This window comes from Leiobunum rupestre, chromosome 11 (genome assembly GCF_980474605.1).
Source record: "Leiobunum rupestre chromosome 11, qqLeiRupe1.1.hap1, whole genome shotgun sequence".
NCBI lineage: Eukaryota > Metazoa > Arthropoda > Arachnida > Opiliones > Sclerosomatidae > Leiobunum > Leiobunum rupestre.
This window is the reverse complement of record NC_143394.1, coordinates 50,744,105-50,761,160: the sequence shown is the minus strand read 5'-3', so window position 1 is coordinate 50,761,160 and position 17,056 is coordinate 50,744,105. Positions and strand designations below refer to the sequence as shown.

The window sequence follows — 17,056 nt, the reverse complement described above, 5'->3', positions numbered from 1 at the left end:
TTCCTCCTCTGCGATAAGTTTCTGTTGCATTGCACAATCGTTTACCCCGAAAATTATCTCGTCGCTGTCGCGGAACTTACATTGTTACGGATAACGCTTGTAAGTCAGCGATGAACGCTTCTAACGATTCGCCCTCCTGACGGTTGCGTCTATGGAAGCGGAGGCGCGCTATACAGCGCAGCGGCGCCGGGTTGAAGTGTTTCGTTAACGCCACTTGGAGATCATCGTAAGTTTTTGAGGCGATGTCGGCAGGCCGTAGGCGATCCCGTAACAAGGTAAACGTCTCGGGGTTTAGTATAGTCTGTAAAACAGCTTTCTTCTTACCGGCATCTGTGATTCCGTTGGCAGTAAAGTACGCATCCAACCGTTCGGCGTATTGCTCCCAAGATTCCTTCTTGTTGTCGAAAACGTTTACGTGGCCAATCATTGCCATGATGATTGTCGTTGATATTCGATCGTAGGATCTCGTCTGCCCGTATTTTTCGTCAAAATTACGAGTTGTTTTTCAGTGTTGAGATCATATCTCCGTCGCCATTTTGTTATGTTCATTAATTACACTTGTTTGGTTAAGCATATAGTTTAATGAAGATAGACGATATACATATAATACCAGAGGAAAAACAGGAGCTAGCGCTCATGGTCGAGCCGGGAACAAGAATGCCCCAAAACCCGGGGGTTACTACGTAGCTAAGCAAAGTCTCCTATGCAGCTCAGGTAGCGCCATTTAGAGTTTTAACACTAGGCGGAGCGTGGGAAATTCGAATGCGGTTTAGTTCATAGTTGAATGTAGTTGGTATGTAACACACCCTGTATCAAAATTCGCCCCAGAAAGCCTCTAACATAGTAAATAACCACAGTCCGATATAAAACATTCACAATAAAATGAGCACCAGAATTTCCATAAAGTCTACAACACAGTAAATAATTACAGCCCGATATAAAACATTCACCCCTGTGATTTCAAAAATCACAGGCCAAATAAAACATTCACCCTGTATGACGATTCACACCAGAAAATGTCCAACACAGTAAATAATCAAACCCGATATAAAACATTCACCCTGTGCAAAAAAATCGTATCAAATCAGACTATTAAATTGAACGAAAAAAATTCATTACAATGCCCTTCTTATTCACCAACAACCACCGTGTATAGCAAAAACAACAAGTTGGTAAGCCAAAATATACCTCTCCTCGGAAGATATGTCCCTAGTGGTATTAATTTCTCGAGACGACCCTTAAAGATATCTCCGCAATTCAGAGTTATTTACTAAAAACGTAATCGCGGTTCAATCCCGCCCGATATAAATTTTTTATTATAATTAAAATAATTGAGACGAAACAACCGAGTTTAATTTATTCAGAATAATATAAATTAAGTAGTTACAACGTACTAAAACAATGCACAATTGAATTTAACCCTATTTACAGTTAAATATAATACTAAGCAAATTTTAATGAAAGAAATATCTACAGAGGGTATTTGTATTTTTCTCGCTCACGAAATACTTGCCACATCTTTAACGCTCATTTTATTTCAACACTCGCCCTTGATGAAGATACCGTAGAATAGCTATATTCAACATCTGGTAGTGGACGACTCGTAGACTTCTTGTTGACGTTGTGAAACCTACCGCATGAAAAAGACCAATGCCGTCCAATTTCCAATATCATATAATGACTCGCACACCCAGGAAATCAATGACTGCATTAGGAATCGTAGATGTCCAAATATCCACACCAATAAAAAATGTATTAATAAGAAGCGAAAAACTTACCATTCATAAAGCACAGAAAGCCACTTGACTAAACGACAGCTCGTATATCAATAAAGGACCGTAGACGGAATAGTTAGGGCTCTTTATAAATAAAAACGAACGAACCGAATTGATGAACTGCATTAAACATCTTAATCAGTCGAGAAAACGTTTAAAATAAATTACGAAGTAATGACGACCCAGTTAAAAACCAGACCAACATAAGTGTAAGAGCACGATGTATACAACTCGGTATTTTCTTCATAAATGAACGATTACGCTTGAAAACTAATACGCTAAACACACAATAGATAAAAATATACGACTGAAAAACGAAATAAATTACAAAAAACTAACGGGTTCTACCCTTTAACCATCTTATCTGCTGACTGCGCTAAAACAAGATTTGACCTTTAAATTTTCATACGTAAAAAATTTAGACTTCAAAAACTATTAATATACTCTTCCACTTAAGCTGAGCTTGTAATTTTCTTTGAACTGTAACATGTATCGTCGGTTCTGTGGTAGAACACTCGCCTGTCATGCAGGAGGCCTCGGGTTCGAATCCCGCCCAATGCGATCGCAAATTGATACTATGACGAATACCGTAAACAATTAGTGGAAACCACCCTGCCATTTGGACGTTTAGACGTTTATCGTAACCCTCAGCACTCGGTTCGTCCCAAAAGTCAATAAGAAGAAGTTGGAGACAAAACACCCGTACATACTAAACGCATACACAACAATCTCATCACCCACAACCGCCATAACACAAACTCAACATTCCCACGCTACACATAAAAATTACAAAAAACAAACTTTCCAATAAAACTGAGTTGAAACCGTCGCGACGGTGAGCGTTAACGAAAAAACCAACCGCACCCAACCCAACCGCAAAATCGTCCGTTAACGCTCACCGTCACGCGGTGGTTTTGCCTCCCTTTAGACTGCAAACACAATTTTTGACTTTGCCCCGGTAACGCGTTCGCAGCACACAGACACACAGACAGACACGGTGATTGTAAAACCCCTCCTAGAGGACATAATCCCCTCGGAGAGGTAAAAATAGTAGCAAACGTGAATTTTGGAACAGATAAAATAATTAACAAGAACTCGTGAAATAAATAAGAGCCTAGTAACACCTAATTGATACCTCTTTTCAAGCTATCTGGTTTATCTTGGGTGATGCGGGAAATTCGAAATTCGATGAAATTTGGATTCTGTCCCATTGGAAAGTGCAAATGACCATCTTCTTGTTTTTCAATTTCAAAATTTTTAACAGTGGCAGCTAGGTTTTAATAGTCCCCATCGATTGGCATATTTGGTGTTTTTGTAACGCAAACGGTTCAAGAGTAATAACGCGAAATCCGTTTAAATTTTAATCGCCAAGAAGCGTGGTGGTCTACTAAATTGGGCAAATGACCAACGTCTTAGCACCCGATTCAAAAATAATTGGCAATGGCGACGAGGGTTTTCTAAGTTTAATCGACTGACGTATCGTTTGATTTTGTATTGCGAACGATTCGAGAGTAATTGAACGAACGAACGGCGGCGGCGGACTACACTGTACGTGAACCTAATACACTACAATCCCTAAATACATAGGGATTGTGTGTAAAAAGGGGCTTGGCTTGTTCACACAGTCCTACCCAAACCTTTGACGGCCAACGTCAAAACGATGCGATGGAGAGGGAACACCCGAAACGGATACACATTGGGATAATTTGAAAGATAAAGAATTTTAATAAATATATTTACGATCAAGATAAAATATTTTTATTATTTAACTAAAAGTTACTTTAAAGGGGCTACAAAGTTTGGTGGCAAAAAAAAAGAAAATTGAGCATGCTATTCATCCCCCCCCCCAACCCCTCATTCGGCCTTGGCAGAGGCGGGCAAAGTCAACCGTAAATTTCGCACTTTACTGACTTAACACTCAGTTTGCCACCGAACTTTGGAGCCCATAGAGATAGAAAAGAAATAGAGCCACTATTGTATCTGGCGAAGTTGACCGCGAGTGCCGAGCCCCTTTTCGACAATGTAGGAATCCTTGAGATGGGCAGATTATGTGGCGCCATCGACACGCGGTGAAACGAAATACATTATGCCTTCTTGAAAATCAACTGTCATTTGATCAAAGGAAGGATAAATGGCGTTGCAAATTCTGCCCATCTCCGCTTTCATGCATGCGCGGGGGGGATGAATTTTCCCGGTCAAAAACAGGGGTGCCTTAACGTGGTAATCTTCCCTCTATTTCTTTTCTATCTCTATGTTGGAGCCATAGAAATCTCATAGGTAACTAGAATGCTGCCGGGTAACTGGCAAATGGGCCAAACGCCGTGGCAGACGATAGCCAGATCTCAGCCAATCAGAGCTCAAAGAGTGGTTCTGCCAAGAATTTAAGGTCACCAGGGAGAATGATGTCACCTAGCTCTCGCGATAGTAGCGGAACCAAGGAGGATTATTATCCTCCTTGGCGGAACCACTCTACGGCCTCTCAAGGGCTGAAGGCTCAAAACGAACTGGCGACAAGCTCGGCCGTAGGCGCAGCATTCTAGTTACCTATGAGATTTCTATGGTTCGAGCCCCTTTAACATTGGTCAATGTCAATCATGACCCAAGCAGCCTTGGAAATAAGGATTTTTTTAAACTGGTCCTTATGACCAGTGACCCCCTAGCTTATGAATTATTAAACTGGTCTTATATAAAATGTTCCAAAGTCATTTATAAGCCTAAAAAAACCTATACTACATGTTTAGAAGTTAGATTATGTTGGTAACATTAACTTTACACGTTTTCAAAATAGTTAACTTTATTTTATGAGTACCACATGAATAGTACAATATAGTACTATCTCACCTAAGACTACTACCATAGCCTAGAAGACATTCGTAATTTACCGTATAGAGTGTTGTCGTCTGAAACCCTGCGACGTCACCGTTGTAATTTGCCAATTGATAAAAAACGGTAACTGTCATGGCGGCCACTATTAACACTACAGCTGTGACGTTACAAGTTTTCAAAATCGTATAAGATGACAACACTCTATTATCTCTCTTTCTCTAGGCCCCGTAACTCCAGAGTCCCCGGTCCGTTACCGCGTAGCCAGGTAGCCTACCGTACTCGGGGGAAAGTGAGACTAGAGGATTGAGGCATTTAATTTATAGTTCATGATTGAGGGTTTGAGGCCAGAGGGGGGTTAGACAGTTCGACTCGTTCGAGGGATGCGAGCGAATGGACTCTACATAAAACCTCGACGTGCGGCCGCGGCGGTAGTAAGCGGAGTCGCTATGCATAGAAATTAATATAAACCTTGGATTAATAGGTCATCTCCCATTATTTGGAATTATTAAACTGGTCACCTTCTGTTTTTATGTTATTATTTTGAATTAATAATATTTGGGAATAATACTGCTAGAATTACAATTACGATTTTGGTTGCCATGGTTACGCGGGACCTGTTCTGATAAAACTGTACGAAATTCATCTTTATAATTAGGTGGTAGCGCCATCTATATTTTGTAAAGTTACATGGCTAAAAATAAATAATTATTAGCTAACTCACCGTAACTTGAGTTAAAAAGGATTGTGTTGACAGAATAAAATTATTTTTAAACAACTTCAAAGGTTTGTTTGTTACGAGAAATCAGGCATTTCAATTTCGCATCAGATTCGCTAAAAAATTCAATTGCAATATAGTTTCCACCACTAGAGACAGATGCCGCCACGGTAGAACGATAAACTGATAAAGTCTCCTTATCGAATGAAATTGGTCCCGCGCCAGCCAGATTTAGTTGTACCTCTATTTATTCCCAACTCAATGGTGTTAACAGGTTTTTTTGTATGGAAACGCCTGTCTAGCCATAGAAATCTCATAGGTAACTAGAATACTGCCGTGTAACTGGCAAATGGGCCAAACGCCGTGGCAGACGTTAGCCAGATCTCAGCCAATCAGAGCTCAAAGAGTGGTTCTGCCAAGAATTTAATGTCACCAGAGAGAATGACGTCACCTATCTCCCGCTATATTAGCGGAGCCAAGGAGGATTATTATCCTCCTTGGCGGAACCACTCTACGGCCTCTCATTGGCTGAAGGTTCAAGGCAAACTGGCGTCAAGCTCGGCCGTAGGCGGCAGCATTCTAGTTACCTATGAGATTTCTATGTGTCTAGCAGACTTGGAAATAGTGATATTTTTTAAAACAAGCAAGTATATTATAATATCATACATAATCATTTCTAACGGCGTATACATCATGTTCCAGAAATTTCCGTAAAATGTTTAATAAATATTTTTTAATTAAATTGAGAGCCTCGGTGGCCCGCAACCCCCGTTCGAATGATTTATTTTAAGAGCCCACTGATTTTTATTAAGAGCCATTGGCCCCAAGACTCCCGCTAATTCCAAGTCTGCTGTCTAGTAAGCGAAGCGTATAAATAGTCTTTGGGTAAGACCTCTATGTTGCATCGTCTGCTAAAATATTTTACCAGCTGTTCGAGCTGTTCCAAATATTACGACTATGGACAGTAATTTTTTTCACATTAAATAATTATATTATGGAAGATAGTGGTATCGATAGCGATTCTACCAAGCCACATAGTAAAATATGTTATTCGCAACTAGAACACGAAATTTGCGTAAAATCCGATGATGATCTTGACCCAGCAACATATGAACGCCCAAGTCTTATGGCCAAAGACGTAAAACAACTTGTTATAAAAAAAAATACTTAATGGTAATAAACATTTTAAATATTATAGTCAACAGAGCAATTAGAAAACAGCGCAGAAAATTCACTGCCAAAATCACACCCACGACTAATGAGTACAATTCAACTACAGAGAAGGCTTGAACGCCAAATTCAAGAAGCCAAAAAAATTAGACAACAAGCAAAAAGTGATGGTTTAGAACCTCAAAAATGTTCATTAATCCCGAGGAACAGGTAATGTTTGTTATTAGTCCTTTTTATTAGCTCAAAATGTGATTTTTCTCTTTTCAAAAGTAGATTACCTGTGCCAAATAAATCTTCCATCTTAACTGTTGTAACCAAATCAGATGAACAACCTTTGGTTAGTTGGGAAAGCGATAGTGACGAGGAGTTTGAATTTCATTCCACAAGCAAGTCTTCCGATAAAGAAATAACTAACCAGCTGAAAAAAGACGGTTATAATTTGGATTCCACACCTGATGATGAAGATTTAGACCTAATCCCGCCTACTCCTCTAAATAAACGGTGTACATGTTGTTTTTTCACTCACGCCTGTTCCTTGATGTGAAACTTTTTTAATCTTGTGTGATATTTTACCAGCATACTGCTTGTTTTTGCTAATTTTCACTGTTATGATCTAGTCAATACTTCAATGTGGAAAAAAATACATTCCTTACGTCAAGGAAGGTAAAAATTATTCCTAAGTTTAATCACTGTTGGACCAAAGGTTTTAAATTATTTATTATACAGTGTAATCTATACAAATTTCAATATACCATAACAATATTAAACTGTACAATACAAAAAGCATTTTGCATACTTTCACCTTCTCCAATACTACAAAAAAGAATTATGTCAATTTCCATAAACACCCATTTGTTATAGGTTGTACTATTTTCTAAGAACCATTTTTCCTTACTTGGGCAAATTTATGTATTTGTTCTACAAGGGCAGCCATCACGTCGCTAACACTAATATCAATGACATTTTGCATGTAACGAACTGCTTCCTCATCATTTAAATCCAATCTGAATTTATCTTGCAACTTAAAAAAAAAATTAGTAAAAAATACCCAAAATAAGTTGTCTGCCATACTTTTTTGACAGTCTTATCGGGTTCTAAGGCAATGTCAGGAACGTTAGCATCAACCATTAAAGAAAACAAGTTAAGTATCAAATTAGAATTCCTGAAAGTCAAAATCAAAATTTAATTAAGTGTAATAACACAAAATTTTAAATAACTTACCTTCTTAAGTGTAGAAAAGCGGTATAACACTGTTTCCTAAATTCTTGGTAATGTTCTGAATTAATTCCTCCCATTGCCTCTACCATTTCTTTACTTAACTTCATGGGTGGTGGGAGAGGTTTTGGATCACTACCCAAAATGTATCCAAAATCAACGTGGAATAATTTACCTACCAAAAAATTTTATTTTAAGCATAAGAATGTCTTTATGGACAAATTCCAACAAACTTACCACATTTGGTCAATAGTAAATTGTCTAAATGTCTATCTCCAACACCCAATAAATACGTTATAACGCAATATCCAGCTTAAAGTAATAATTATGTATTTATAACCAAAAAAAAGTAAACATTAGAATTTATTTTACATACCACATGATTTGACATATGCATCCATAACATCGGAAGCTATTCCATATGTTCCTGTTTCAGATGGTGCATGCTTCCTAAAATAATTTTGAATGGAGCCTTCAGTGGCTAAAACTTCCGCTACAGCTACTGACTCAATGCACTGAACAAACCCTTAAAAGAAAAATTACAAAACTTGACTAAACTAACAAAGCAAGTAATCCTGCTTCAGTTTACCATGTTTACTACTTGTGGCCAAAACCCGATAGGGAGTGAGCTTTAAATCTAAATTTTCTCTTCTAAGCAACTGTAAAAAGTTCAATTAATATAAATAATAAAATTGGCAAATTGCATATCAATAATTAATTTCTACTTTATCCATAAGAGTTATTGTTTGCAAAACCAACTGATCTTGTCTCAAATCATCTCCATGTTTAAAGATAGCCACATATTCTACACCTTCGACTGTTACAAAGGTCAATTTTCCTGGCATCAATGCACTTTTGAAAAGGGCTGCTTTTTCAGGCAGAATCCCTTTAACCTTAACTTCAGGATGTAAAGGTAAAGGCAAAGAATCAAAATTGGTAAAGTTGATTTTATTAATTTCAGGATCGGATAGCAGTGATTGTAGCCTTTCAATCTGTAAAGTATTTAAAGATAAAATTACAATAATCTTTAAATTAACCAAAATCTAACTTTTTTCCTCCGATTTCCACTTTCTTTGGCGACGGTTCGCATCAGTAGGACAAGTTTATCGACAAAATTTTGCTGCCTGGCTAACTGGGAACGACGTAAACGGAGATCTTTCCCACCCTCGAAAAAAAAATTTGGTTACACTAAGATTAAATTTGGTTAAAATAGTACAACGAACTTTGCTAAGAGCTTGACTGAATCTTTTCATTACAGTTGTGTACATTTGGGTTTCTTTGGAAAGACTACAGTCTTTTGTACTTTCCTGATCTTCACATTCCACTAATAAATACCTGGAACAAAATTCAAAATTTTAGTATAAACAATTGAATAATTAATTCCTTCGGGAACTTTCACACTCACCAATAAAAGAAATTAGCCAGTGTGTCATTAGCGCAAGCTCTATTAATCAAAAATGAGGCTAAATCACACTGAAAATATTTAAGAAATCAAATCATTTGTTAAAACTATAAAAAAAATAATAATACATTTCCAATGTCCTGATTATAATTATCATCCTCAAATACATCTCGTTCTTTTCTGGTCTCAATAGAGGAATCCGTATGGCTATAGTTTTCTTTGAAAAAATTATCTGACCTAAAGAAACCGAATACGTGTAACAACAATAAAAGAAATTTACAAAAACCAACATACTTATTATCTTGAGCAGCTACTGAATCGCCGGATGTAGTTGAAATATTTGAATCCTTTCTATGATCTAGCCCAGTAAATATTTCTTCAAAGTTTTCATATTTTAAAGCTTGTACCAACTGAAGGAGGTACAGCAACAAGTCCTAGAAATATATATTAATTTAATTTTCTGTCATATTTATCATAATTTTGGGTTGACAATCCACATTCTCAAAAATATACATCAAATGTAACACAAAAAATATGAGCTCCATTGCTAGTAATTGAAAATAAGTTTCTCCATAAACAGCATGTGTAAAATGGCATATCAAGTCGCAGGATTGCATATGTTTTCCCATTGATGGCACACAGAAAATTAAACCGATCACCAGATGGTGTATGTTTTACAGTCAACGGCATGCGCAACATTGAATTTACCATTGCCAAATCAATTATGAAAATTTTCCCTGTAAATGCATGCTAAAAATTGGATTGCCTATCACCAAATCAATAAAATAGGTTTTCTTGTCAGCAGCATATGAAAAATTTAACATCCCAACAGCAGATCAGATAAACCTTTCAGCAAACCAAATTGTGAAAATACTTTAGGTATTCCCATTGACAATTTGCCAAAAATTGGATCTCCCAATAAAATTACTTCATCTGGCGCCTGTTGAAGTCTAGTTACAGCATATCGGCGGACTGAAGCATGTGTAAAGGCCGGTGATAGTAGCTCTAAAGCATCTTCAACATCCATAGCTTGCCAATTTCCAAGCAGTTCAAGCGCTTGTTTGGCTTCTCCAGGAACATTCCAATTGACGCATTTCAAAAATTTCGTTAATGCCTGTATAATGGAAAACGAAATGAAGAAAATAAATATTTAATTGCTTTATCCTAAAAAATCATACCTTCTTTTGGGAAGTTAGGTAAAATCTAAATTTCCAAACCAAATCCTGCTCTTCGGAAGTTAATACTTTAGTTGGAGGATAATTAACAATTTTCTAAAAATAAAATACCCTTTTGTCATTTAAATACCAAACATCTAGAAGACATGTATTACATTTAACTGGTCTCTAGTTTGGGTATTTGGTTTTAGGTCCCGATCACTTAGACCACTTCGAACACTCCTGACTAATTTGTGATGTTTACTTTCTACAAGGTTTTCAATTGCTATTTCCGGATCAGGGACTATTACAATGTCAGCTTGGTGGTGTCTCCTACACTTTTCTTCCGCATCCTAAAAAAGAATGACGATACAGAGAAATACCTTGAAAGGCGCCATATTAAATTTTTTCAGAGTAGTTACCTTCTCAAAATACATAACAGTGTATTCTAGTCCTTCATAAACAATTGAAGGATATTCAATCATGAGGTACATAAAATTCGAGTTTCTCTTTCCACGTTCATGAATCATTTCAATTTCCCGAAAAGTTAACCGATCCAACCAATCAACCTTCATCATTCTACCATTTCTGTGCTTTTTGGTAAGCTATAGAAACCAAATTTAGTACCAAAATTCATATTATAAAAACCTAAATTCTTATACTTTTGAAAGACGAACTATTTGTTCTTTATGACTCTCAATTTTTCCCGGTGTTGAAGAGTTACATTTACAGTCAGCTTCTACATTTGGCCACAAACACAAGTCATGCATTCCTTGCCTTAAGGCACTGCAAAAAATAACTAATGTTAAACTTAAAGAATTATATTGTTTCTTATAATTGCCTATGCATATCGATACACAATATTTTCAAGTAATAAGCACCCTTACCCATATTTCCCGAAAACTGATACAGTTGTACCTCCAACGGGAATGGCTTTCCTTGGACCGTAAACATCCCACACAGTAAAAGCAAGACAAGTATTTCGTGGTAAATCACTTATTTTTAGTGGAAGGATCAACCATTCATTCCAACTAACAAGTATAAATAATTTTAATAACCAAACTACCATTTATTCATTATTTTCAAATTATATTACTTCCAACGAGTTGTAAAGGGTTTATATGATGTTTGTACTGGAAGCCCTAATCTCTTTCCATCACTAAAAAGTTGACATGTTACAAATAAGTCAGAGCAGCCACCCTCGTATAGACCAGAAAATTTCAGTAATGGGTCACTCAATAAGTCTTTATAGCCAGGTGATTTTCGTTTCCCTTCTAGAGTTCCTCTTTGAAAATGGAAGAAGAAAAAAAAGTTTAGTTTAACCAAGGGTTACAATGTTACTAGTTTCATATAACCATCACACTGATACACAATCAAAAATACTCACACTTTGACTTTGAGATTAATATTCAAATCGCAACTGTATACATAACAAAATTTGTGTCTACCACTATCTTCATAAAACATTTTCTTACAGTTTAAAGTTTTTCCTGTTCATTTAAGTCCCAATGACAACTCCATTTTTTTCCTCCTTGACTGAAGAAGCAGACGACTAAGCCTGAACCAGGGCTTCCACATTTGATGTCTAAAATTTCCCTCTGGTGATAATTTCATTAAACAAAAAATCCCTTTTATCCCATTTTTGCATTGGAAATACCAATTTTTATCACTCGCTATATTTTGGAGCTTTTAGTACTAATTTATATGAATATTCAGTTTAATTCTGAAAATAATTCCAAATATAAGGTTTTATTTTGTACAAAATTACTTATATTTGAATAATTTTATAAAAATATATCCTCAAAAGTCGCAAATGGATATGTAGATCATGACTTTCTTTATTATTATTTTGCACCTGTGACTCATAACATATCCATGGACTAAATATACATTTAGAGTACGACTACAACAGGCTTTGTTATCAAAAAAAGCTAAAAAATCCCTTTTTTCCCCGTGCTCGGCGTTTCTCGATAGCCCGTTTTCTCGTGAGGCTTTTACTGAATACTGAGTTCGCACCGGAATTCGGAAAAATCAGGCTCAATAGCAGGGTGAGAAATAAGGAATTTCAATAGATAACCCAAAATTGTATTACCTTTAGTTTTCTTTCGTTTAGAATTTTTTTTAGAGCTACAGGCATGATCCATTATTGTTTTAAAACAATATAACGCAAAAATATCTGGTGTCTTGAAAACCGCAAGTCAAAAACCACGGCGCAATTTTCACTAAAACTTTTTAACTAGATGTCGGTAGCCCTGCCAGCAGCGGCTCTATGGAGGCGGTTTATTCCGACTTCCACCGGGACCTCAGTAAAAACCTGCATTACGTGCAAGGAGCTTGATTTCCAATCTAGGGTACGGAGTTATATTATCTTTGATGCGAGGCGATTGACGGGGCCGCTAAAGCGCGGTACGCGCGATCGAAGTTGGCCGTGCTTGAACCATAGAGATAGAAAATAAGTAGAGGCCCAGAAGGGGGAAAAAAGAGCTTATTTTTTTATGGAAATTTCATCCCCCCCCCCCTGGAATGCGTTATAGGGAAGAAGTACGTAGCGCCACCACACCGTTCTGGAAAAACTAGAAATAAGCGTAAGAAACGGAGGGAGTAGAAATCGTCATTCGTCATGCGAGTTGATCGCAGTTTTTTGCTCTCCGTTTTGTAAGTTTTGTTTTACGGTTCTTTTGCTTATTTAGCCCCAGTTTTTTTGTTCCTTTTCCCTTTTGTTTTCTGTCTCCCACCCCTTTCCTTCCCTTTCGCATTGCCGTTATTGTTTAAGTTGGCTACGGCCAAGTCCTTCGAAGTGGCCGGGCTGAGTGTGGACCAAAGACTATAGAAGCTTACGCTTTTGGGAACCTAAAAAAAGTTAATGTTTTGGTTTTCTTTCTACCATTTTTTCATTTACGAAATGCACAAAATTAACTACTAATAGTTTCTAAAGGTTTTTCGCGATCCATTTCAAGACAGAAGGGAGGGGAAAAAGAAAACTTAAAAATTATCATCTACACGTAGCTTTGTCCATTATCTTGGCGAAGAGAAGACCCGCGTCCCACGGATCAGCTGCTCGCGTGGCCTTATTTTATTAATGAATAGTTACTTCCACTACTACTTGGGGCGCTGATGCTTGAAAAAAATGGTCAACCTTTTCTCAGTAGCACAAACCAGTCTATGTAGCGTAAGCTTCTATAGTCTTTGGTGTGGATGAGGGGTCGGCCATGTTGATGAGCTCGGGCGAGAAGGATTTCCCAGAATCGGGCTTTACAACGGTAGAGAGAGGCAGAAAAAAGGCGCGCACACACGAACGGCAGGAGGGAGTGACTATCCTCCCGCTTCGGACGAAGGACTTCCCGTTCAAATTGCGCCCCGCTGTGGGATCAAAAAAATTCCACGAACTTGGGACGAAGGCGTTGCATCGTTTGGTAGAGTCCACTTTCGGGAGGGGGGTGGAAGCGAAAGCATTGAAAAGCGGTGAATTACTGGTCTCCGCTGCCACGGAGGAGCAACGACAAAGTATCCTGCAGACTCTCGCTCTCGGTGACGTCACCTACACGGTGGGGACGGGTAACTCCACTACGTCAACGGTGTTCAAGAAGATTATCGGAGTACCGCAAAATATTACACGGGATGACATTTTGGAGGTTCTACGTGACACTGGTGTGGCGATCTCCAGTATCCGTCGCTTTGGGGGCTGTAGCTCGGCGTTTGTTTTGGGATTTCCTGGACAGGCCCCCCACCGAGTTATGTTCTACTGCGCCTCTTACTGGCTGTTCGATTATGAGGCGGGTCCTAGCCAATGTTACAGGTGTCACCTTTTCTGCCATTTTGCCCAGGAGTGTAAAGCCTCGGTGCAATTCGAAATCTGTGCCCAATGTGGCCAGGACCATGTTTATGACCAAATGACCCCGTGTACGAATCCACAAAAATGCGTTAACTGCAAGAGTGCGCACAACTGCAAGGATGGTCACTGCCCGAAGTTACGTTTCGAGAAAACGGTGGTCACCTTACAGCGCACGGGGCACCTTCCGTTTCCGGAGGCCCGCGAGTTGGCCAAATCACGGAGCTATGCTCAGGTCTCCCGTCGGACCAGGTCTCGAGCTCCCGGACCCCAGCTTGTCCAGCAACGGGCCTCTCCTCCCCAAATTACGCAGGCCCGCATTACTTCCTCGGAGAATTCGCAACAGCCGCCCTCCTCCCAGCCCCAGGGGATAACACCACATACTGGGGCGTGGCCGAATTTCGCGACTTGCTGGAGACCCTTATCCGAGTTGTGGCGCAACTTCTCACGGGGGCACCAGCTATTCCTCAACAATTGGATGCTGCTCTCTCCGTCTTGGTGGATCAAGTTGTGGGCCGTTTTGGCAACTCTTCAGGCGTCACCGTTAGTCCTCAGAGCTATGTCGCTGTCTCCGCCCCCACTGGTAGGCGCTCAGCTCCCCCTCCCACACACCAAGATGGGGCTACATAACTTCGCCCTTCTTCAGTGGAACACGAAAAGCGTTAACTCCCGACTTGGAGAACTGTTTAACCTCATCCGCATCCATCAGCCGTCCGTTATTGCGCTTCAAGAGATATGGCTTCAACCCCATGACCTTCTTCGTTTAGACTTTGCTATTTACGAGGTCTTCCGTGTTGACCGTCCGCACCAACCGCTCGGGAGGGGCGGCGGGGTCGCTACTCTAGTTGATCGCCGTCTCAACCCTACCCAGATACCCCCACCCAGGGGTGGCGGGGTCGAAGCGTGCATGATCTCATTCTCTCTCGATGGTCAACGTGTGGCTCTCGCCAATGTATACGATTCCCAGCGCTCGGTGGATCGGTCTTTTCTGGATCGCGTTTTACGGGTTGCTGGCCGCTCATGTATTCTTTTGGGTGACTTCAATGCGCATCATACGCTCTGGGGCTGTCAGGAGGTAAACGCGCCGGGTACCCTCCTTGTCTACTGGTTAGAAGATGAAGGTAGGATGGTCCTGCTTAATACGGGCGATATTATTCGTCATGCCCGGTCCTCTGCCGATAGTGACTGGATCTGGAGTTCGTCACTTCTGACTTGGCGCCCACTCTGTCTTGGCTGACGCTCCAGGGCGGCTCAAGCGACCATCTCCCCATACTTCTGGAGTCCGATGCTCTGCTTGCCACCCACACCAAGAGTGGGACACGCTGGCACTACCCGCTAGCAAATTGGAACGGCTTCCGTCGGATGTTGGAGGCTGGTGTGGCCGAACCGGAATTTGAAGCAACGGTGGCCTCCACTACGTCTCTTCTCCAGAGCGCGGCCAAGGCGCATATTCCGAAGAGGGTGGTTGGCCCCGCCTCACAGCCTCGTTCTCCACAGTGGTGGGATGCCTCATGCGCTACGCGGGCTAACCAAGTGACGGCTCTGAGGCGGAGGGCTATTCATAGCAAAGACACAGCAGTATACATCAAATTCCGTAAGGCTTCGGCCGAGTTTCGGCGCCACGTGAAATCGCTTAAGCGGAAAAGCTGGCAAGAGTACTGTCATAGGTTGAATGGTCACTCGTCCCTGACGCAAGTCTGGAACCAAGTAAAATGGTTCACGAAAGGATCCACCTCGCCTAGAGCCATTACGTTGGTTGATGGTGGACACACCTACCACAATGCGGTTGATGTTGCGATAATTTTGGCCACCTCCGCCCAGGCCCCTGGTTATCTTCCACCAACACGCCGTTTTTTAGCCGAGCCTTCGGTCGTTGACCTCCCTCAGGGGGCCCAGTATAACGCACCCTTTTCGTTTGCGGAACTTGCTACGGTCTTGTCGTCCCTAAAGAACACAGCTCCAGGCGCCGACGATATTTCCAATCTGATGTTGACGAACACACCCTCGCTCTTCCACGAATCCCTCCTGAAGCTATTTAACTCCTTGTGGGAAGCGGGCTCCTACCCAAAGGCTTGGAAATACGCTATCTTGCACCCGATCTGCAAGCCAGGCAAAGATCTCCAAAAGGCGTCTTCCTACCGAGAAATTTCGTTACTTCCGACACTTGGCAAGGTCTTCGATAAACTGGGGCAGAGTCGTTTGACTTGGTTCTTGGACGACAACGCTGTCATCCCGGATTCCCAATCCGGCTTTCTTAAGGGCAGGCGGCCCACGGATAACTTAGTGCGCCTCGTGCAGGATACTCAATTGGCCCTTGCCAGGGGACACTCTTGTGTGGCTATCTTTTGGATCTGAAAGACGCTTTTGGAAGCATTCACCATGATGCCCTGTTGGAGAAACTCCGGGCGAAGGGTTTATCCGGCTCCCTTTTCCATTGGCTGGCAGATTTTCTACCTGAACGGACGGCGGCGATACGTATTGGGGAGACGGTATCGGACACTTTCGAGGTCAAGCGAGGCGCACTGCAGGGGAGTTCACTTAGCCCAACGCTTTTCAACGTCATTCTCGGGGCCATCACGGACTCTTACAGATTGCACTTGACAATATGGTGGAGTATTTTAGCGAATGGGGCCTCACTTTTCAACCTTCTAAGTGCAAATACATGGTCTTCTCCCGCAAACGAAGCGCGGCCTTTTACGATGATATCTACTTTTCACTCGGGACCTCTCCTTTGGCGAGGGTGGAACAATTTGTCTACCTCGGTGTTACCCTCGATCATAAACTAACCTGGCGCGCCCACATTGATGCCTTATATCGATCGTCCATGCAACGGCTAAATTTGTTGCGCGCAGTTTCTGGTACATACTGGGGAGCCTCTCGCCGCGCCCTCCAGGTGTTGTATTTGCAGTTTATTCGCTCCCGGATCGATTATTCTAGCATCGTCTATAACTCCGCAGCTGTCACCCACTT

At 40.7% G+C, this 17,056-nt stretch overlaps 2 protein-coding genes across 3 annotated transcripts; one reads left to right on the top strand and one right to left on the bottom strand.

Annotated features, from left to right (window-relative positions):
- Positions 1-6,204: 6,204 nt before the first annotated feature.
- On the top strand, positions 6,205-7,238 carry LOC149923225 (uncharacterized). Of its 2 annotated transcripts, none has more exons than XM_090162791.1 (3): positions 6,205-6,454; positions 6,515-6,696; positions 6,760-7,238. In XM_090162791.1, exons 1-3 carry the CDS (start codon positions 6,311-6,313, stop codon positions 7,028-7,030), a joined length of 597 nt encoding a protein of 198 aa, XP_090018917.1. In that variant the 5' UTR covers positions 6,205-6,310; the 3' UTR covers positions 7,031-7,238. The 2 variants fall into 2 exon arrangements, with proteins under 2 accessions (XP_090018917.1, XP_090018916.1); XM_090162790.1 differs by having other exon boundaries at positions 6,757-7,238.
- Pi3K59F (phosphatidylinositol 3-kinase 59F) lies at positions 7,184-11,788 on the bottom strand. Its single transcript, XM_090162789.1, has 21 exons — positions 11,645-11,788; positions 11,354-11,542; positions 11,145-11,288; positions 10,920-11,043; positions 10,680-10,862; positions 10,434-10,610; positions 10,282-10,374; positions 10,032-10,217; positions 9,398-9,537; positions 9,232-9,340; positions 9,107-9,174; positions 8,925-9,036; positions 8,750-8,866; positions 8,427-8,693; positions 8,291-8,360; positions 8,078-8,227; positions 7,939-8,013; positions 7,708-7,876; positions 7,558-7,648; positions 7,382-7,507; positions 7,184-7,299 (listed from the first exon to the last, which is right to left on the bottom strand). Exons 1-21 carry the CDS (start codon positions 11,722-11,724, stop codon positions 7,285-7,287), a joined length of 2,685 nt encoding a protein of 894 aa, XP_090018915.1. The 5' UTR covers positions 11,725-11,788; the 3' UTR covers positions 7,184-7,284.
- Between the last annotated feature and the right edge of the window lie 5,268 nt (positions 11,789-17,056).